The sequence below is a fragment of the Micropterus salmoides genome, unplaced genomic scaffold (genome assembly GCF_014851395.1).
Source record: "Micropterus salmoides isolate LMB-PRFRI ecotype aquatic unplaced genomic scaffold, ASM1485139v1 Ms_hic_scaffold_11, whole genome shotgun sequence".
Classification (NCBI taxonomy): Eukaryota; Metazoa; Chordata; class Actinopteri; order Centrarchiformes; family Centrarchidae; genus Micropterus; species Micropterus salmoides.
In genome coordinates, this window is record NW_024040152.1 from 13,823,820 (window position 1) to 13,841,723 (window position 17,904).

The window sequence follows — 17,904 nt, forward strand, 5'->3', positions numbered from 1 at the left end:
ACATTCACATGCAATCATACAGATAACTCACCGATGCACAAACATATTCATAAGACTCCGATACACTCTTACAATTCAAATACAAAAGATTTGCTCTTGCTATCTTCTGTTTTCCCATATTATAGCAAATCATTTTATTTTCAACCTACATCGTGATTGAAACGGTTGCTTCCCTTTTCCGACTCCATCTCACTTACTCCTCTTGTGGTAAAGACCAAACAGAATCACAGCATTGCCTCAGCTATCAGCTGCAGCAGATGTGAGTGGATATGAGATATTTGTGTAAACATTGGATACATATACTGTATATATATATTGTCATTGATATTGCTTGTGTGGTTTACGTGCAGCTCCAGATTGAGTTCAGAGTATACATCAGAGACTTCTGCTGGATGCTACACGTCTGATTCATGAAAGAATACACACAATACGCACCTGCACACACACACACACACACACACACACACACACACACACACACACACACACAGTACAATAACCTCCAGGCCTATAACCTTCCTTGTTGGCCGGATGGGTGGATGCATTATTAAACACAGGATTTCATATGTAGAAACAGAATATGAATGCTGCACTGGGTCCAACTGTGTACATTCGCTTGGTCGCTCCAGTCCTCCCTCTTTTGCATTTTTCTTCAAACTCTTTAACTTATTACACTGGGTGTTTACTTAATATATTAGGTACTTTATTTACCTAATATTGTCATTCTGTTTTTTCATTTTGTAACTCTAATACTGCTATTTTTGTTGACTGTATACACAACTGCATGTCTGTCCATCCTGGAGGAAGGATCCCTCCTCTTTTTCTCTTCCCGAGTTTTTATTATTATTTTTCTTTTCAGTTTTAGGTTAGTTTTGTGAATCGAGGGTGTACATAAACAGGATGTGAAAAGAACATTTATAGCCTTCTGAGACAAATTTCTGATTTTCCGCTACATAAATAAATTTGACTTGACTTGACTTGTGTTGCTTTACTAAAGGCTCTAGTTCTTTCTAATTGTTTTGAACAACACCAGAAAAAATGTATCAATTAGAATATGGATTGGGGCCTTGCACTGGAAAAGGATGTCTGCCTTGATGTCACAAATGAGAGTGATGAGAGATATTTTGGTGATGACATGCCACAGGGCAGATGGTGAGTGTATAACGTCATCCTCCAAATGATCACGTGTGCCAGTCATCACAGAAACCAAGCATAAGCAGGTGAAAACCCACTGGATCCCACTGATTAACCAAGATGCCCGCACATGAGGAGCGGTCGAAGGGCAACTAAACCACAACATGAGCGCTGTGTGTGTTTACATCTGTAGGGCGGGCGGGCCGGGCCCTGACTCTCACGGTAATCGATGAACGAGGGAGGAAAGGGAGGTAGCGGGCGAGGCAGGGATGTGTGTGGGGGGATGGCGGGTGGGAAAAAAATCGGTAAAGAAAGCAGGTTATCTCCCGTCATTAGGGGAGGGGGAATCCCTGTCTAGAGGGGAGGAGGAAGGATGGGTGAGGGAAGGCTGGGGTTCATTGATAAAAAGGGAGGGAAGGAGGGAGGGAGAGGGGAGAAGGGGAGACTATGTTTGGCATCGAGAGAGAGCAGACAATTATCTGTATTGATTAGAGCAGCCCAGTACTGTGAAGACTGAGAAAACTATGACTGGATCAATATAGAGAGCGAAAGAGAGAGAGGGAGGGAGGGAGAGAGAGAAAGAGAGGGAGAGAGAGGGAGTTAGAGGATAGACAGACCAATAGAGAGAAACAAACGACAAAGATAAAAGATACATATAATGAAAAACATAAAGAGATAGAAACATAGTTTATGGTGCAAAGCAAAGTCAAAGACCCAAGGTGGCGTAAACGGTAAGAGGGGGGTAAGGGGGAGACAGGGAAAGTCAATGAAAACACAAGGAGATACATTACATTGTTGATGTCATTACTCTTTATCATTGATTTGTCAGCACAACCACAGAGTTCATTCAACAAGCCCACCAGAGCCCTCCCATCACCACAGCACACGGATAAGCAGAGACAGAGAGCTTGAAAAAGACATTAACTAAATACACACTGAGTGACCACAACCTGACCACTGAGACTGGTGTGCATAGGAAATCCTGGCAACCCAGAGAAAACTGAAAGCCAGTCAGTCACTACCGACAATAAAATGTAGGGACCATGCATAAGAGAAATGGATACAATGTCCAAGCTGGTGCACCATTTTTTCCAAAGTAAATTGCTCACATATACCGAAAGTTTTCAGGTTTCAAGTTCCATTGTTTTAGGCCCCACAGAGCAAGCGCATTAGAGATATCTATCCAATTGTGAAAGAGAATATGTCTAATTGGGCTAATTTGTGACATGTGGGACCTACAATGGAGAGTTTGGTCACTATGCTGAAATAGCCCCGTGCTGTTCCTGAGGGCTTAATAGTGACAGTTCAGACAACACTTCATGCTATGCTGCAGCTTGTATGCTGACATAACAACCAAGTTATTTACCAAAATAACAGAAGTCAACATTAACTTGTTTATAAAAACTGACAATGCCAATGGTGATACAGCAAAATACGCAGTCAGTGTTTGCAAAAATCTGCTTTTCTTTTATTATAGTATACTACATAACAATGTGGTTGTATAGTGCGGGATTATGTAGTTTGTACTGTATAGTGTGTTTTATAGTGTAGTAATGTGAAAACCATCTGTCATCTTTTTTCTTACATTGTGATTTATTATACTTACATTGTCAACCTTGTACAACATGCTTTGGTAATAACTGTGCTTTATTATGGCCATGTGAACGAAGCTAATTTGAATTTGAGAGTGAGACAGAGAGAGAGTAGGGATGAGAGAGGGGGGAGAGTGTGTGTTGGAGGGGGAGAAAATTATCAGGAGGGAGGCGGTGTTCAGGTAGGGGGCCTTGCTGTGGGGCCTCTTTTTGTCCGGGACAAAAACCCAAAATGGTGGAATAGGGGTGGAACAAAAGGCACACAGGGGGGAAAGAGGAGATTGACAACCTGTGCTGAGTAAAAACATCCTGCTGGCATACACACATGAGAGCACACACACATACACCCACACTCACACCCACACACACACACACACACACACACACACACACACACACACACACACACACACACATATACACGCGCATTAATCCCTAACCAGACCACGTTGAGTGTGTGTGCAAGTACCCACTAACTACACTTCCGGTTGCAACTTACATTTCAAGGAATCCTTGGCCCCATTACCCAGGCAACCCAGACCCACACCACAAACTCACACGCATGAACACACACACCAACACGGGGGACCGCATCTGTCATTCTTTAGTTTATTGAACATTACAAGATGATAGAATTCTGCCTCCTACTCTCCTGATATGTTTTGACGCTGAAGAGCAACGTATTGTCAGAAAAGGTTTATACAAAAGCAAACAAATAGATGAAAAACATAAACTCCGAATGGGGGAGCTGGGCTGGATATTGAAGAAACCTTTGGTAAGGGCAGAAAATGTCAGGTTTGACAAATGACCTTTTAAACATGGAGCAGATGTAGAGAGTCATGTACACTTTGGACAGGGGGCAGCTCAACTGTCTGTCTCTTAACAGCTAGTGAAAAGATAAGCGTCACTGTCCCATACTGTTAAAATAAAACACATTACACCAAGTTTAAATAAATATCTGGAAGACACCTAAGTGATTCCTAAATCAAAAGTGGATTTTATTCTAGCGGGAAGAAGTTGGAAATAAGGAGCAGAAACAGAGGGGGGAAATGTACAAAAGCATTCGAGATGGGGTGAAACAGATGAAAATAACTCGTGGAGTATAAAAAATGGGGTGGGGGGGAAACAGAAAATGAGAAGAAAGCAATAAGGAAAGAAACATTTGACAAAGACAGAGTGGAAGGAAGAACAGGACATGCATTTTACAGGTGTACAGTTATGCATGCATGACATCACCGGACCCCTCCTCCAGCCCTTGGGAATGGGCACCTTGGAAACGGTCGCTAAGGGAACAGAGTATTGAGAGAGAGAGAGAGAGAGAGAGAGAGAGAGGTGGACGAGATGGTTGAAAAAAACTCAAGAGGTACAAGACAGATAGCTAATGAAAAAAATAAAGACATGTGGTCATGGAAAATATACTAATTCCCTAACAAACCAACGTTTACATTTCTCATGTCCCATTCCGCAAATGAGCCACCTCTGCTCATAAAGGGTGAAAAGCAAGCTCCATCACAGCTAAAGTCTGCATTGTCCTCCTCCCCATATACTATGACCTCTCATCCACTCCAGTCATTTAGAGAAGGGAGATTTAGTGCAGCACCGATGCAGCGTGATGGTAAAAAACCAGCACATGATAGAGAGGCAGAGATGGCCTCGGGTCTCCGGTTTAACACATGGAGAACTACTGATGGAAAAACATGTTGATGGACAAAGAGAAGCTGGTATAGTGAAATGTTGGCTGTTAATGTATATGGGTGCTTGGAGGTCATTTCAACCAAGAAGCTAGAAGCTCAGAAGTGGATTGAGAAATTGAAGTTAGCACACAGCACACGCTTTGGTCTTTTGAGGCGCCGGAGTAATGAACACAAACGCTGAAGCCCACAGGAAAAAAAAAAACGCCATGCCATTCTGACCTCAGTAAACTCTCCTCATCCCTGCAGACGATGTAGTGTCCACACACACACACATACACACAGCGGCTGAGTGGATGCACTTTGCCTGCCTCGGTCCTCTCCTTTGACCAGTAAACAAGTCACTCTCAGCTCCCAACTTTAATGCTTGATCAACATTACTGCATACTATCACCACATCAAATAACTGCAGCTGCAAAGAAAAAATATATATGTAGATATATTTTGCATCAGCATAGCGTGGTTGAGTTTATGCACATAACAAACACCTAAATTCTGCATGCAACATATTCGCAAAGCGGCATCATATACATATCAAAAGCTTAGATTTGGTGTGCAATATAGATTTGGTATGTATGCATAATATGTGATCAATATCTGTTGCTGAATAAAACATGCTACTGGCTTTTGACAGGCCGATTTGAAATGGAGATGCTATGCGAATACAAAAGGCTTCGGTGAGATTGGCCCTGAACCCTACACATAGCAGCAGTTCACATTTAGACGCTCTCACCTGCATTCTCCATAATGCATGAGCTGCCTGAATATATATCATCCCCTGCACAGCTCACACACACACACACACACACACACAAACACACACACACACACACACACACTTCCACATGCACGACAACGGAGGAACACACCAGTTTGTGCACAATGACAATGGTTCATACGCACAAGATAGTCATGCACACCTACATGCTCACACACACACACACACACACACACACACACACACACACACTCAGCAGTCCAACTACAACACAAAACAACCCAAAGACATGGACTCTACAGTGAGAATGCGATACTATACATGTAGTCTGAAGAAAAAGAAAGAAAAAAAGAGACAAAAACCAAACTTTTCTGTAATGTAGAAGAAGCGTTTGGCAACCTTAAATCATCTATTTTCTATTTACTGACAGAATTTTGCCGGCAGAAAAACAACATAACATTTTTAAAAGCTTTGATTGCTATGAAACATGTAGGAGCCATATCTAGTAAAACAAACAAAAAAAACTGAGAAAACACACTGTTTTTCTTCTTTGATCAACTGGTGTGAGACACAAAGGCAGTGCTTAATCAAAACACTGGTAAGCCATCCTGAACTTCTAGGCTTTCAGCAGCAGGAAACAGGGTGAGGGTTGCCGAACAATTCAGTGTGAACTGGTGTGGAGTTTTTGTGTGTGTTTTTGTGTGCGACCGCCAGTGTGTGCATGTGTATGGGTCTGCTGTTTATCTGTGAGAGGCCATGTCAGTGGTGTTTGTGGGCTGCCAATTAACACACACACACACACACACACAGTTTCTGAAAGGTAGAGTCAGCTGAAGCGAGGAATGAGGAATGGAAAGCAAGAAAAGTAAAGACAGTTGGACAGTTGAGACTACAGCTGGGAACATTACAGCAGGGCAGATTATGATGTACATTACATTACAAGATAGACAATAGTAAATATGCATTTACAGGGCAGCATGCCTGTTTTAGAAGAATTTACTTAGTGCCTCTATCTCTTTCTGTCTCTCTGCTCCTGCTGGTCTTTAACCTTGGCCTCTGATACTTCTGCCTATCGCAGTAATGTCACCCCCCAACCCCCATCTCTCCCTTCCTTTCTCTCTTTCTTGCTTTTCTTCCTCCTCCTCCTCCTCCTGTCTCTCTCTGTCCCCCGGCACCACTGTTGTCCACTGTTCCACTCATTCATAGTAAACACTATTGATTTTCAGCAGGGAAAATAAAAAAAAGCCCATGAATTTTAATGCCCCTATCTGTCCCCTTCTCCATCTCTTCCTATCCCCCCTGCCTCTCCCTTCCCTTCACCCTCCCCTCCACCTCCACCTCTTCTTTCCTGAGGGGAGGATAAAGAGATGGGGATCGTGTATGTGTGTGTGTGTGTGTGTGTGTGTGTGTGTGTGTGCCGTATGTGTGAGTGTAAGGTGGTGGTATACAGGGAGGGGGGTTGCATTTCTCATTTCCCAGCTGTGCCTCTCTCACACTACCCCATCCTATGTTTCGCTCCTACTTTTCCCTCCCCTCTCCCCTCCACAGCGGCTTCAACTCTGAGGAGTGGAAGCAAACGATGCTCACACACACACACACCGTCACACAGATAGGGGTTGTCCCATCCCGCTGGTATACACGCACTTAAACAATCACATGCACACACTACAAGTGATATAACTGCCCCTCGGTCAAGGCTAGGCACAGCCAAGACAAACATAATCATATAAACGCCCTGATTTACACACACACACACACACACACACACACACACACACACACACATAAACACAGGTACTGTGAGTGACACAAGCCATTCACCATCCCCAGATTTCAGCAGCACTGGAGTCAAGTATTTAAATTTCCTTGCATCTCGCATCTCTTTCTTTTTCTTTCCAACAACTTCCTGCTCTATCCTCGCTCCCTCTCCTCTGCCTCGTTGCATTTCGTCTACCTTCACACGCCCCTCCACCCCCTCCGTCTTTTCTCTTCCTCCCTTGGTCTCTCTCTCTTCTACTCTGTGTATTGATTTTGCTATAAGCGGTGTCCCGTTTGCGACAGGTTAGCACAGACAGACAAAGGCAGACTTCATCAACCAGCGTTAAACACAGGAGCCACGTCCTCAATAATCACTCCATCACACAAAAGACGACGAGAGAGAGAGAGCGGAGAGCGAAAGGAGCATGTAGCGAGTATTGACGGTGAGGTGAAGAACAGAATGGAAAATGGCTGTCGGAGTAATTTCAAGGTTTTCTTTTTGTTTTCTTTAATTTGTAGGAAACACAGGGAAATATTCTACCGCCTGGATTAGGCACAGGAAGATTCACACAAACACACATTAACAAACTGAACTGAACTGATTCTGTTCCCCTACTCTTTGTTACTTTGTTTTTTTTGATCAGCACTCTCACACAAGCCTAAAACTTGGCACATGCATAGGTTTGAGTTATGCTTCATGTTCAGTGCAACACTGGCTCCAATTAGTATCGTATTAAATTTTTGGTTAGTTCCAGAGGAGGAATTTTCTTCTACTAACCTCATTAACAGGGAGTGTATGTGGACTTTACTGGTCTTTTTAAAACAGTCACAATTTATGTGTGTCTGTGTGTGTGTGTGTGTGCATGTGCGGGGAACCTGTGTGTGCAGTTCCCTGTGTGTATACGCAGACAGTTTTCATCTCCACTTAATCTCCCGCTCCTAATTCAGAGTGTACATTGAGCCGCCTAATAGGATGTGACTGGAGCGCCTGCTGCAGCGCTAGCTAGCTAGCCGCTAATGAGAGGGCCGCCACAGCCGGAGAATCAAAGCGCTTCATCAGCACTCCTAATTACTGTAAACCTCGTTAGCTGGCTGGAGAGCTAACATCTGCTCTCACTAACTAAAGTACATCCAAATATATCACGGACCAGGCCTGGTGTGTCCAAGCGAGAATCAAAGGCCGTGCTGCTACCACACCCTGTGAATTCATTGTTGTTGCTAGTCTGTGTTGCAATTACAATGACAGCAGAGGAGGTTTGGTGCTATTTGTGTTTAAATAAAAAACAGAAGTCCAAGTTCAAAACTATTTACATTGTAACCATAATCAATACACGGTTTTCCCATTAGTTGTGGTTACAGAGAGCTGTTAGAAAGCTTGTCTGTGATGTTCTATAGTATACTGCGGTCTGAGGGCGCTAATGTTGCCCATATATGAAGCAGCAGGTGTGTGGACAGCAGGTTTCCATGTCCTCTGTCTGTTTGCCCGCTCACCCCCTCTCTATCTCTGATCAAAGCACTTCGTTTCAACCCCACCACCACCTTCTGCTGTTCCTCTCTTCCTCCTCCACCTCCCCTGGCCTCTACCTTCTCCCCCATCATAATTTGACTGATGATTACACTTGTCACTCAAGGCAGCATGTGGCCAATTAGAAAGAGGGGCGGAGGGGGAGGGGAGGGGCGAGCAGGTTGTGATGAAGGGGATGGGCGGCAGGAAATTTTGGTTCCAACTTTCCATCGTTTGTTCCACTCAGGTAGTCTTTTTAGCTCCTAGCTGTGGGAGAAACAAATATTTGTTTCAGTTCAATTTTCCTTAAGAGACTCAAGAAACATCCAAGAGCCACTCTTTCTTCCCCTCTTTCTGATGCTCCAGCCTTGTCTCACACTCTCTTGGCCACTTCAGTATCTCTCCATGTTCCAGGGTAATCACAGACTCATTTAAAGTCACTTTTGTACACTACCTCTGACTGGTGGTTAAGAGTGCGGCCACAGACTAGGCTTTTATGGGCCTTAATGTGTCCTACAGACACTTTGGCAACCAGGCTGCTGCTGCCGAAGATGCGGGCAGAGAGAGGAAGAGAGAGAGAGAGAGAGAGAGAGAGAGAGAGAGACAGCGACTTAACCAGGCTGAAAAAAAGGGGAACGAAAGAGGATGAAAGAGGAGGGAGGGAGAGGGACGTGGGCGACAAAATGGACAGAACATGGGAGCGGCAAAAGAAAGGGGAGAGAGAGGTCATTTAGTCATTCCTTTGGCACCCCCCACTCTGCACCTCCTCCCTTGTCCCCTTTACAAGCAGACAAAGGGACAGAGGGGTGCAGCCCTTGTATAGAAGGAGGGGTATACGCCTCTCTCTGTCATCCCCTCTTTCTCTATCCCCCCTTAATATTTACAGACATCCACTGAATATTGTTGGTATGGATAGATGCAGGTAGAAAGGGAGCCCAGCTGAAGTAATTAGCAACACATTGGAGGACTGGTGCAATAATCTAAAATATTAATTGGAATATTGTATTTTAAAACGAAGTTTTTAAATCAATCACAAATATTTTTGTTAACTCTGGAGTATTTTTTAATATCCTTGCACTTTGTTTCACAAGCAATGAGAAAAAGAGTGGGACTATGCACTTATAAAAGAAAGGCAGAATAAGAGAGCTTGCACAAGGGAATGAAAGGGAGAAGAGGTGGTGGAGTACAACAGATTAATTTCAGAACAGAGCGCTCCTGCCGAGAGAAGGATGGAGAGCAGAAAGGATAGAGGGGATAAAGAAAGGGGAAAATGCAGAGAGGAGAAAGAGATGGTGGAGATTAAACATGCATTCAACTCTCTCTGAGGGCTGAGCTGCTTTTGGAGAGTCTCTGTTGTGTATGTGTATGTGTGTGTGTGTATGTGTATGTGTATGTGTGTGTGTGTGTGTGTGTGTGTGTGTGTGTGTGTGTGTGTGTGTGTGTGAGTGTGTGAATGTGTGAGCTGTGTGAGTGCGCACTCCAGAGGGTGCATCTGCGATGATGTGACATTGCTTATAGCAGACATGTTCGCTGCCTCCGCTTCAAAACCCGATCGGTAAGCACTCTTATTGAGCCTCACTCTGAAGGACAGCAGTGGAACCTCAAAGGTTAATAGGACCCCTTCATTACCATAAATCTTATCAGCTAAATGAAATGGAGAGAAGGACCCCTGATTTAGTCATCCCCTCTGCTGGGCTAAGGGGAGACACCCAATCAAACCCCTGGGTTTTATTGGTCTTTTTATTATCTAAATGTACAGGCACATGAGCGGAGTGGCAGAGGTGACAGCCTGCAGCAATCAACAACAAAAAAAGACAGCCGCTGGCGAAAACACATTGTTGGTCTGTTTACGAGACCACAGTCATCCCAGAATATAGACTGTTTAGGCGTTGCATGTTTAACCACGAAGACATGCATGAAGCGTTGGTCCCTCTGACAGGAGGAATGCATGGAGTTTGCTGTGAAGCCTTTCCACTGATGTTTGAATAAATCGGGCAATCTCAGTTGAAAAACAGCACTAACACCAGCTGATCAACTGTTCAATATGGTCAGCGGGAGTTCAAGTCTGATGTGGATGATTGGCAGCATGTGGCGAAGCCCACTCCAACCTGATCACAGCCAGGCCACCACTGACCGAGCATCCAAGCACACAACAGGATGTCCCTAGGATGTCTAGAGGTCAAGTGTGCATGAGTTCTCAGTATGTACATCATCTGTATGTTGCTGTAAGAGAGAGAGAGAGAGAGAGTGGCTCCGAGAAACACAGAAGGAGGTATAAATCAATACCCACAATGGAGTCAGGTGGTTTGTATGTGTTTATTCCTGCTGATGTGTTGATTAACTGCCTGCACACACACTCCATCTATCCCTTTCTGTGTGTGTTCTCCAGGTGATAGGTCTGATTAAGTGGCCTGCTCACCCGGCCTCTGATTAGGACTAATGCTGGGCTGTATTTCACTGCACACAGCAACCAAGTGGATAAAAAAATATTCCTCCGAGTGTAAGTCTGTGTATGTGAGTGTGCCATTCCAATGATATAATATGTAGCGAACACATTCAAAAATAATGGCCGGCTCTTTGGATGAAGACGTTTGCATGATTTCTTGCTGTGTCCTACTGTGTATGTTCTATGTGTCTTTGTTAGAGAATTCATATTTAAAAGCATATGTGTAAAGGTCATTGTATGTTGACAGAGTGTGTGTTTGAGAGTGTTTATATGTGTGTGTGGTAATGGTTATTAATAAACTAATGGCTGATGAGGATGTACTGTATATGTGTGTGTGTGTGTGTCCTGGTCTGTCCTGTTCCCTGGGAGACATTCAATACCACTCACTGTTGCTAATGAGCTGTGGGACCTCATCAGCATTAATACTACATTAGTCTCAACCATCAATGGAAGCACACATACACATACTGTATACAAATACAACCCACTCGCGCATACGCACACCTGTGCTAATCCATAAAAAAAAGAAAACAGTTAATAGGATTAAAAGGAATTTTCCGACCTTGCTATAACACAAATAATGCAATGTTATAATTACACATTTAGAGACTGACGATTAATCAAAAAACATGTAACAGGTTTAATTACCAAACGCTATGTTTATATTTAAAAAGAACCATAAGTACATAACTGCCAGAGCAGGTGATTACATTCTCAGAAATGGGGCTATATTGTCACATACAACCCGTTTCTGTTGCCAGATGATTTTATTTATATCTTATGATTACAATTCTCTTCAAACTGCTGCAGCTCCACGTCTCGTCATCTTGTCAAAGTGTGTCGAGGGCATCTATGTGAGCCTAATATACGTAAATAGCCGGACCCATTAGCTTCTGAAGCATTTTGCCATCTGCCTGCAGCATTCAGGACCCTGTGGCTGGCTCATATACTGCAATCTAATTCTACTACCACAGGGAGAGGAGCTGAGGGAGAGAGAATTGTATTGTGACAGAGAGCAGGAGGGAGTGGGAGAGAAAGGAAAAGGGAGAGGAGAGAGAGGGCTACAGAGAAGGAGAGAGGTAGCTTAATGCAATAAAGCATGTAGTATTGACATCTTTCTCGTGTCTATTGATTCCCCATTATGTTGCTAACAAACCCAGGTTGACATTTTGTCATTTGCAATCATGTTAACACTGCGACTTGCACGCTCCCCTCCACAAACCGATCTATACCTACACACACTAGTTTGCACGTGTGCTCAAGCTTGTGCACACACATAAACACACTGTCTCTCTTTCAGCAAATGGGTAAGCACATGCATGGTCTCACATCATGGAGCCATCGAAGACAGACCCAAAACGCGTGTAAAAATGTCTTGAAAGTGGCCATGAAGCACAGACACAGAACTGCAGACATGGTGATTAACGGATTAAGACTGAACGTTTTAAGTACTGCTTTAAGTAAAAACACTACTTTAAGTAAAAACATATGAATAAATGTATGATAAATGTTACTCTGAAACTCAGAGACAGAAATAAAATGAGTCTAAAATCTGAGGTGTCTTTGTGTGTGTGAGAAAGTTATATGGTATATTGTAGGAGATGGTGGTTAATGGTGTGTGAAAGAAGGTGCATAGCTGAGATGAACTGAATCTAGGTGTTTGTGTAAGTGTGTGAGTGAGAGAGCGAGAGAGAGAGTGAGAGAAAAAGAAAAGCAGTCTCCAGTCTCCAGTCTCCTTGATGTCCCATCATATCATATCAACCTGAGGTTTCTCCTCTATGTCCCATTAAACTTTCATACACCAGTTAATGCTGATGGCTTCACAAACCACTTTACTACACACACACACAAATAGTTCACAGAGTGGTGACCCTGACCTGTACCTTCACAGACACAGTGCCATTAAAAATAGAACAAACCTGGATCAGTTAGAGCAGCTCACTATCCAGGTGGAAAATGGTCTTACATGCTTGTTTTATGGTATATGATGGTCTGTCTGTTTCATGACAATGTGTATGTGTCAGTGTGTGTGTGTGTGTGTGTGTGTGTGTGTGTGTGTATGTGAGCCCCCACAGGAGTTGTGCATGAGTGCTCGAGGCCTGTTGTAACATGAAAGAGAATGAAAACAGAGGAAGCAGAGAAGGGTCAGTTGGGGCTGAGTCAAACATTGATGCTGTGACCTCTGACCCCGCACAAAGCTCCAATTCAAAGGAGTCAAGGAGCCGCTACCAGTTAAAGAGCTTGAGTCAAGAGTCCTATAACTCCCCAGAAAAGCTGTGTTTGTATGTGTAAGTGGAGGGGGGGAATTAAAATGTTTTGTGGGAACTATCAGTGGAGGTTGGAAAAGCACAGATCAAAGATCAAGGACACAAAGACTGAACTTGACAAAGTTAGTGAAGACACATCTGGGGTGTGTTGACTCTATCTTGGTATTTTTGTGAGTAAAAACGCTCATGTGATGCCGTCCCCTGTGGCTTGTAAGCGCACAGTTCTTGAAGAAACAATAGTCCTGTTTCCATCCTGGGATGTTAAACTGACCCTGAACACTTTTAGAGACAAACCTTCGGAGTATGAAAAGGACAGCACCTTGTATTGTGTTATCAGAATGGAATAAAATCAGCATAGAATTGTGAATGTTATCCCACCATCTATGGAGTCCAGCAGCCTGTGTACACATCCCATCAGTGTGCCTACTTATTCAGATGCTGGCCCTAACCCCGGACGCTGCAACATAATGGCTCATCCGTGGTTTACTCTCACCTCTCAAGCTCAAACTGGGTTTTCCTCTCCCTCCTCGTTTTTCACTCTGTCATCTACTCTTACTTTCACCCACTTCCCTCTCTCTCCCGCTCTCTCTTTCCACATTTTTTTTATCTCATTCTGACATTCGCCATTTTTCAACGTGCTGAGCGCGAAAACTCCTCCTCCAAGGTCCCCGCTCCATCCCCTCGCCCTCCCTCCAACCCCTTCTCTTCTCTCTAGAGATAAGGTTGGTAACAGGTCCCCCCTCATCCCTCTACAATCTGTTTCTCTCTGTCACCTATTCCTTCACTGTCACATGCTGTGCACTGTTGACTGGGTATGAGGAGTAAGGGTGAAGCCTGGCATCTCTGAAATCAAATGTGCTCGAACTGATCTGGAAATGAGAGGGGAGCACTGTACTTGGATTGGGGAGGGGGTGGGCTGCCCCTTTAAGAGCCCAACCACTGGCTAAAGTGCACACCAGAAACATTTATGCACCATTACATCCTGATACTCAAGTTGCTGTATGTGTATGCATTAGTGAATAACTCACAACAATACTGAAATGTGTCTGAAATAAAAGCTCCTTGACCTCATACGATATTCTCCCTTACTTCTCTATACTCTGCAGTCCATCAGTGTGCTCATACAGGACAGAAAACACATTCCCAGCCAGCGCATCCTTCCCCTCAAAGATGTAGAGGGGGGAAAGGGCTGAGCAGCTGTTGCATGTCTGAGAAAAGAGTCGAAGCTGGACTGAGCTGGAGCTCTGAACGGCAATCAGTGACACACTGAAGCCAGCCTGGCTGCTCCCACCATGCGTCCTTTTATTCCGCTTCAGCGCAGATGAAACGCAGACAGCGCCCCAGCCCCAGCCGGCACCCTCCCCCTCCCTGACTCCACACTCCCTCTGCTCCACCGCTTTCAACCGTGCAGCAACCAAGCAGCAATGGGACACAGAGATGTAGTCACTGGAAGTGACTTTCCAGCCTTGTCCTCTAACCAGGATGCAAGTCAGAGCAAAAACCAGTCACCACGGCGAATCAGAGATGTTCGGCAAGCTCAAATTCGAGTCTCCAACACATAATTTACATGAAATAAAGCACGATCGCAAAACAGTGTGAAATAAAACGAGAGAATGGTGCTGTTTTCTCTCTCTCCTCTCGTACGTTTGTACTCCTCCGTGCACCTACTCTCTCCTTCTATCTCCCCCTCTCCCTGCTTCCACCGGCCCAGGAATCGATCTCCGCAGGATCGATAAGTTGGCATGAATATTCCCTGCCTGCCGAGAGACTAGTTGGGGAGAGACGGAGGATGAGGCTCAGGCGCAGGCAGTGGAGGAGAGGGGAAGGATGGGGACGGAGACATGAGAGAGAAAAACACGGAGAAAGGAAAATAGGCGACGTGGAAATTAATCAACACACGGGTGAAACGGTGGCGCATCGTTCCTGGACAGCAAAAACGGACATTTTACGCAATTAAATTTCAATCAGTCTGAACGCTCCAGCGCGCCCAGGGAAGCTTCTTTGATTTGAACAACCGCCCCGCGAGTGTAAAGGACTCTGTTTAAGCCTTCAAAAGGAACCGGAGGAGTGTGTGTGCGTGTGTAAGTGGGTGTGTGCGCCGACTGCTCTACCCGCTGCAAGTGCATCGGCACCGAGCAAGGCGGGGCGGGTCTGCATGGCTGAGTCTGACCGACATGGAGGATGTGTAGCAGAGAGAAGAGAAAAAAAATGTCTTACCGGAGTTGGAGCGGAGAGCCAGAGGGGACTTGAGGCGCCAGGCGTTGAGGTCAGGGGCAGTTCTCTGAAACACGAACGGCACCGGCAAAGGAACAAACATGATCTTCCTCCGGCTTCTTGTTTTGATGCAAATAATCTGACAGAAGTACTGTAACAAGCTCTGTGCTCTTCTGAAGCTTCTGTATCGTCGTCCGTCTCTCTGGTAGACAGCTTTGGGGAAATATTTGGTATGGAGAGCTCACAACATTCGCCGTTATGTGTGTACACATGTAGCCCAGCTGCGCACTTTTATTTACATGTATGTATGTCGACTAGTGGTCGGCATTAGTTTTGGTGTAAATGTGCATAGAACATATATGTAGGATGGTCCCTTGAGTGCAGCAGATAGCGTACAGTCCAGACTAACACACAGACGGATAGACAGGAGATCAGACCTCACTTCTACAGGCTACAGGAAAAGTTGTGTAACAATTACAGGCCTATTGTAGTAGCTTTATAATAAAAGGCTGTGTGTCACCTGCCCGTCGTTGATGCACCTGCGTCTCTCTGTTACCCTTGAGCTGCTAAAGCGTTCTCCTTGAGTAAACATAAAGGCCCGGGAGCTTATTTTTCCTCTCACTCCTCACCAGTAATGTTTCCTATAGGTGTGAAAAGGCATGAGAACAGTCACTAGCCTACTCCTGTAGCATCCCCGGCCGGCCTTAGCTTTGGTATTCGCTTTTAAATTTAAAACACCACAGTAAATGATGATACATAGAAACGACAAGACCGTGTAAAAGGCCAGCAGAGTTATAAAGTCTTATTTGGATTTCTGTATTTGGTTTGATCTATTGTATTTGGTCTCTAGCTGCACGCGCTCCTTCTCTCTCGCTCCTTTGCATGAAGGCTACATGTAAGACATTCATCTGCTCGCGCAAAGCTGCGGATCACGTCGCGAGCACATTTAAAACAGCTTCTTTAAAAGGCTAACGTCAACAAATAAATAAACAAGTGGGGAAAAGGCTGCACACACACACACACACACACACACACACACACAAACACAACGCGCGCGCTTGGCCCTGACGCTCCTCCTCCCTCGCTCTGTCACAAGACAGTAATTAAAACGCAATCAATCGATAAATAAATAAATAAATACAGCGAATAAATAAATTATTTAAAATACTACAACACAAAACAACAGAAATAAGAAAGCGTATATGATCCGGTTATGGTATCCCGTTTTATCGGAACACTTGCCTATCTCCGTCCATCCGTCTGTGTGTCTTTTTTGTCTGTCTGTTTGTCCCCGTTATTATTTGGGAACCCCAATAGCTCATTCGACCCGGCTCCCTCCAGGATTGTAGCGATCTGCCACTAGGCTGGCCGCAACATTGAGACGAAAGAGGACCCGCTACTACTCACACATCACCACCCCACCCCCGCACCTCCCTCCCTCCCTCCCTCCCTCCATACATCCCCTCCCTCCTCCCTCCCTCCCACCCCCCCCCCCCCATCTCCCTCATTTTCACCACCGCTGCAAAAGGTATCCTGTATTGATTTCTGGATTTTTTCACCCCTCTTAATAATACCGGCTATAATGATGCCAATGGTGATCAGTGCATTACTAGAGGCCTGCTTGGGAAGGGATGAAGACCAGATAAGAGAATCCATGGATACCTATAAGTGCTTAACGCTAATACCTACCAGGATACCCAGCATGCACACAATTAAGTTATCTCATCACAGCTGCTTTTAATAAGCCCTCCTGGGTGGACGAGGGTGTATCATTATGTTATTCAGATATAGGAAGACAAGAGTGACCACTGCTGTTCCAAGCATGAGAAATATGAAGCTGGTTTGCAGCCTGGAGGTACTTTTAGGTGAATATAGTAAACAGTGAGATAAATGCAACATAGGCTATGCATGGACAATTTTCATGTTTGCATTTTAAATAGGTTCTTAAAAACCATAACATAAATAAAGTTAAAAAATGTATAAAAATACATAAGAGAGCCTGGGTGTCAGGGGATGAGCTCCTTCATGACAGAGGTGATCACCACCTCCCTCTCCTCCCTCCTGCTCCCGGATCTTGTTTCCTCCATCTGGGCCAAGCATGTCGGCCTCCCCAGCATGCCTCTGCTAGCCTCCTGCCCTCTCCCTTCCCTGCACCAACATGTTACACACTGTCAATTACAGGCCAGCATCAGTCAACGCCCGGCGCTTACACACTAGATTATTGTCAATATAGATTTTTAAATAGAAAAATCTATACCTTAAACATCGCAGTCAATACGGGCAAATCAATAGGAATGAGCAAGCTCTTTTTCCTGTAGGGCAGAAAGGCCCTTCCCCTAGGGCTCTTTATACCTGCTCACTTAATGCTGCGAGTGATTAGGCCTGTTTTAATGGAAATTGCACATACAATTTTGTTATTATCACAAGACTTGTCATTTTCTCCTTCATCAACAGACAGCCATATTGTCAAGAAATATGTGCTGCACACCAAACTGGCGTATCCTTAATTATGAAAAATGTGTCATTCTCTGTAGGAGACAACCAGGTTTTATTGTCCTTCTCCCTCCGCTTCACGTATGA

General features: G+C 44.6%; 1 protein-coding gene across 4 annotated transcripts in view; it reads right to left on the bottom strand.

Moving 5' to 3' along the window:
* The window catches only part of pou2f2a (POU class 2 homeobox 2a), a 39,103-nt gene extending 22,897 nt beyond the window's left edge, over positions 1-16,206 (bottom strand). Inside the window, exon 1 of one of the 4 annotated variants that reach the window (XM_038711046.1) lies at positions 15,328-16,187. In XM_038711046.1, coding sequence (XP_038566974.1) covers positions 15,328-15,427 — 100 coding nt within the window. In that variant the 5' untranslated portion in view covers positions 15,428-16,187. Of the gene's footprint in view, positions 1-15,327 lie in introns of all 4 variants that reach the window. The other 3 variants (XM_038711044.1, XM_038711041.1, XM_038711045.1) reach the window with 3 other exon arrangements.
* Between the last annotated feature and the right edge of the window lie 1,698 nt (positions 16,207-17,904).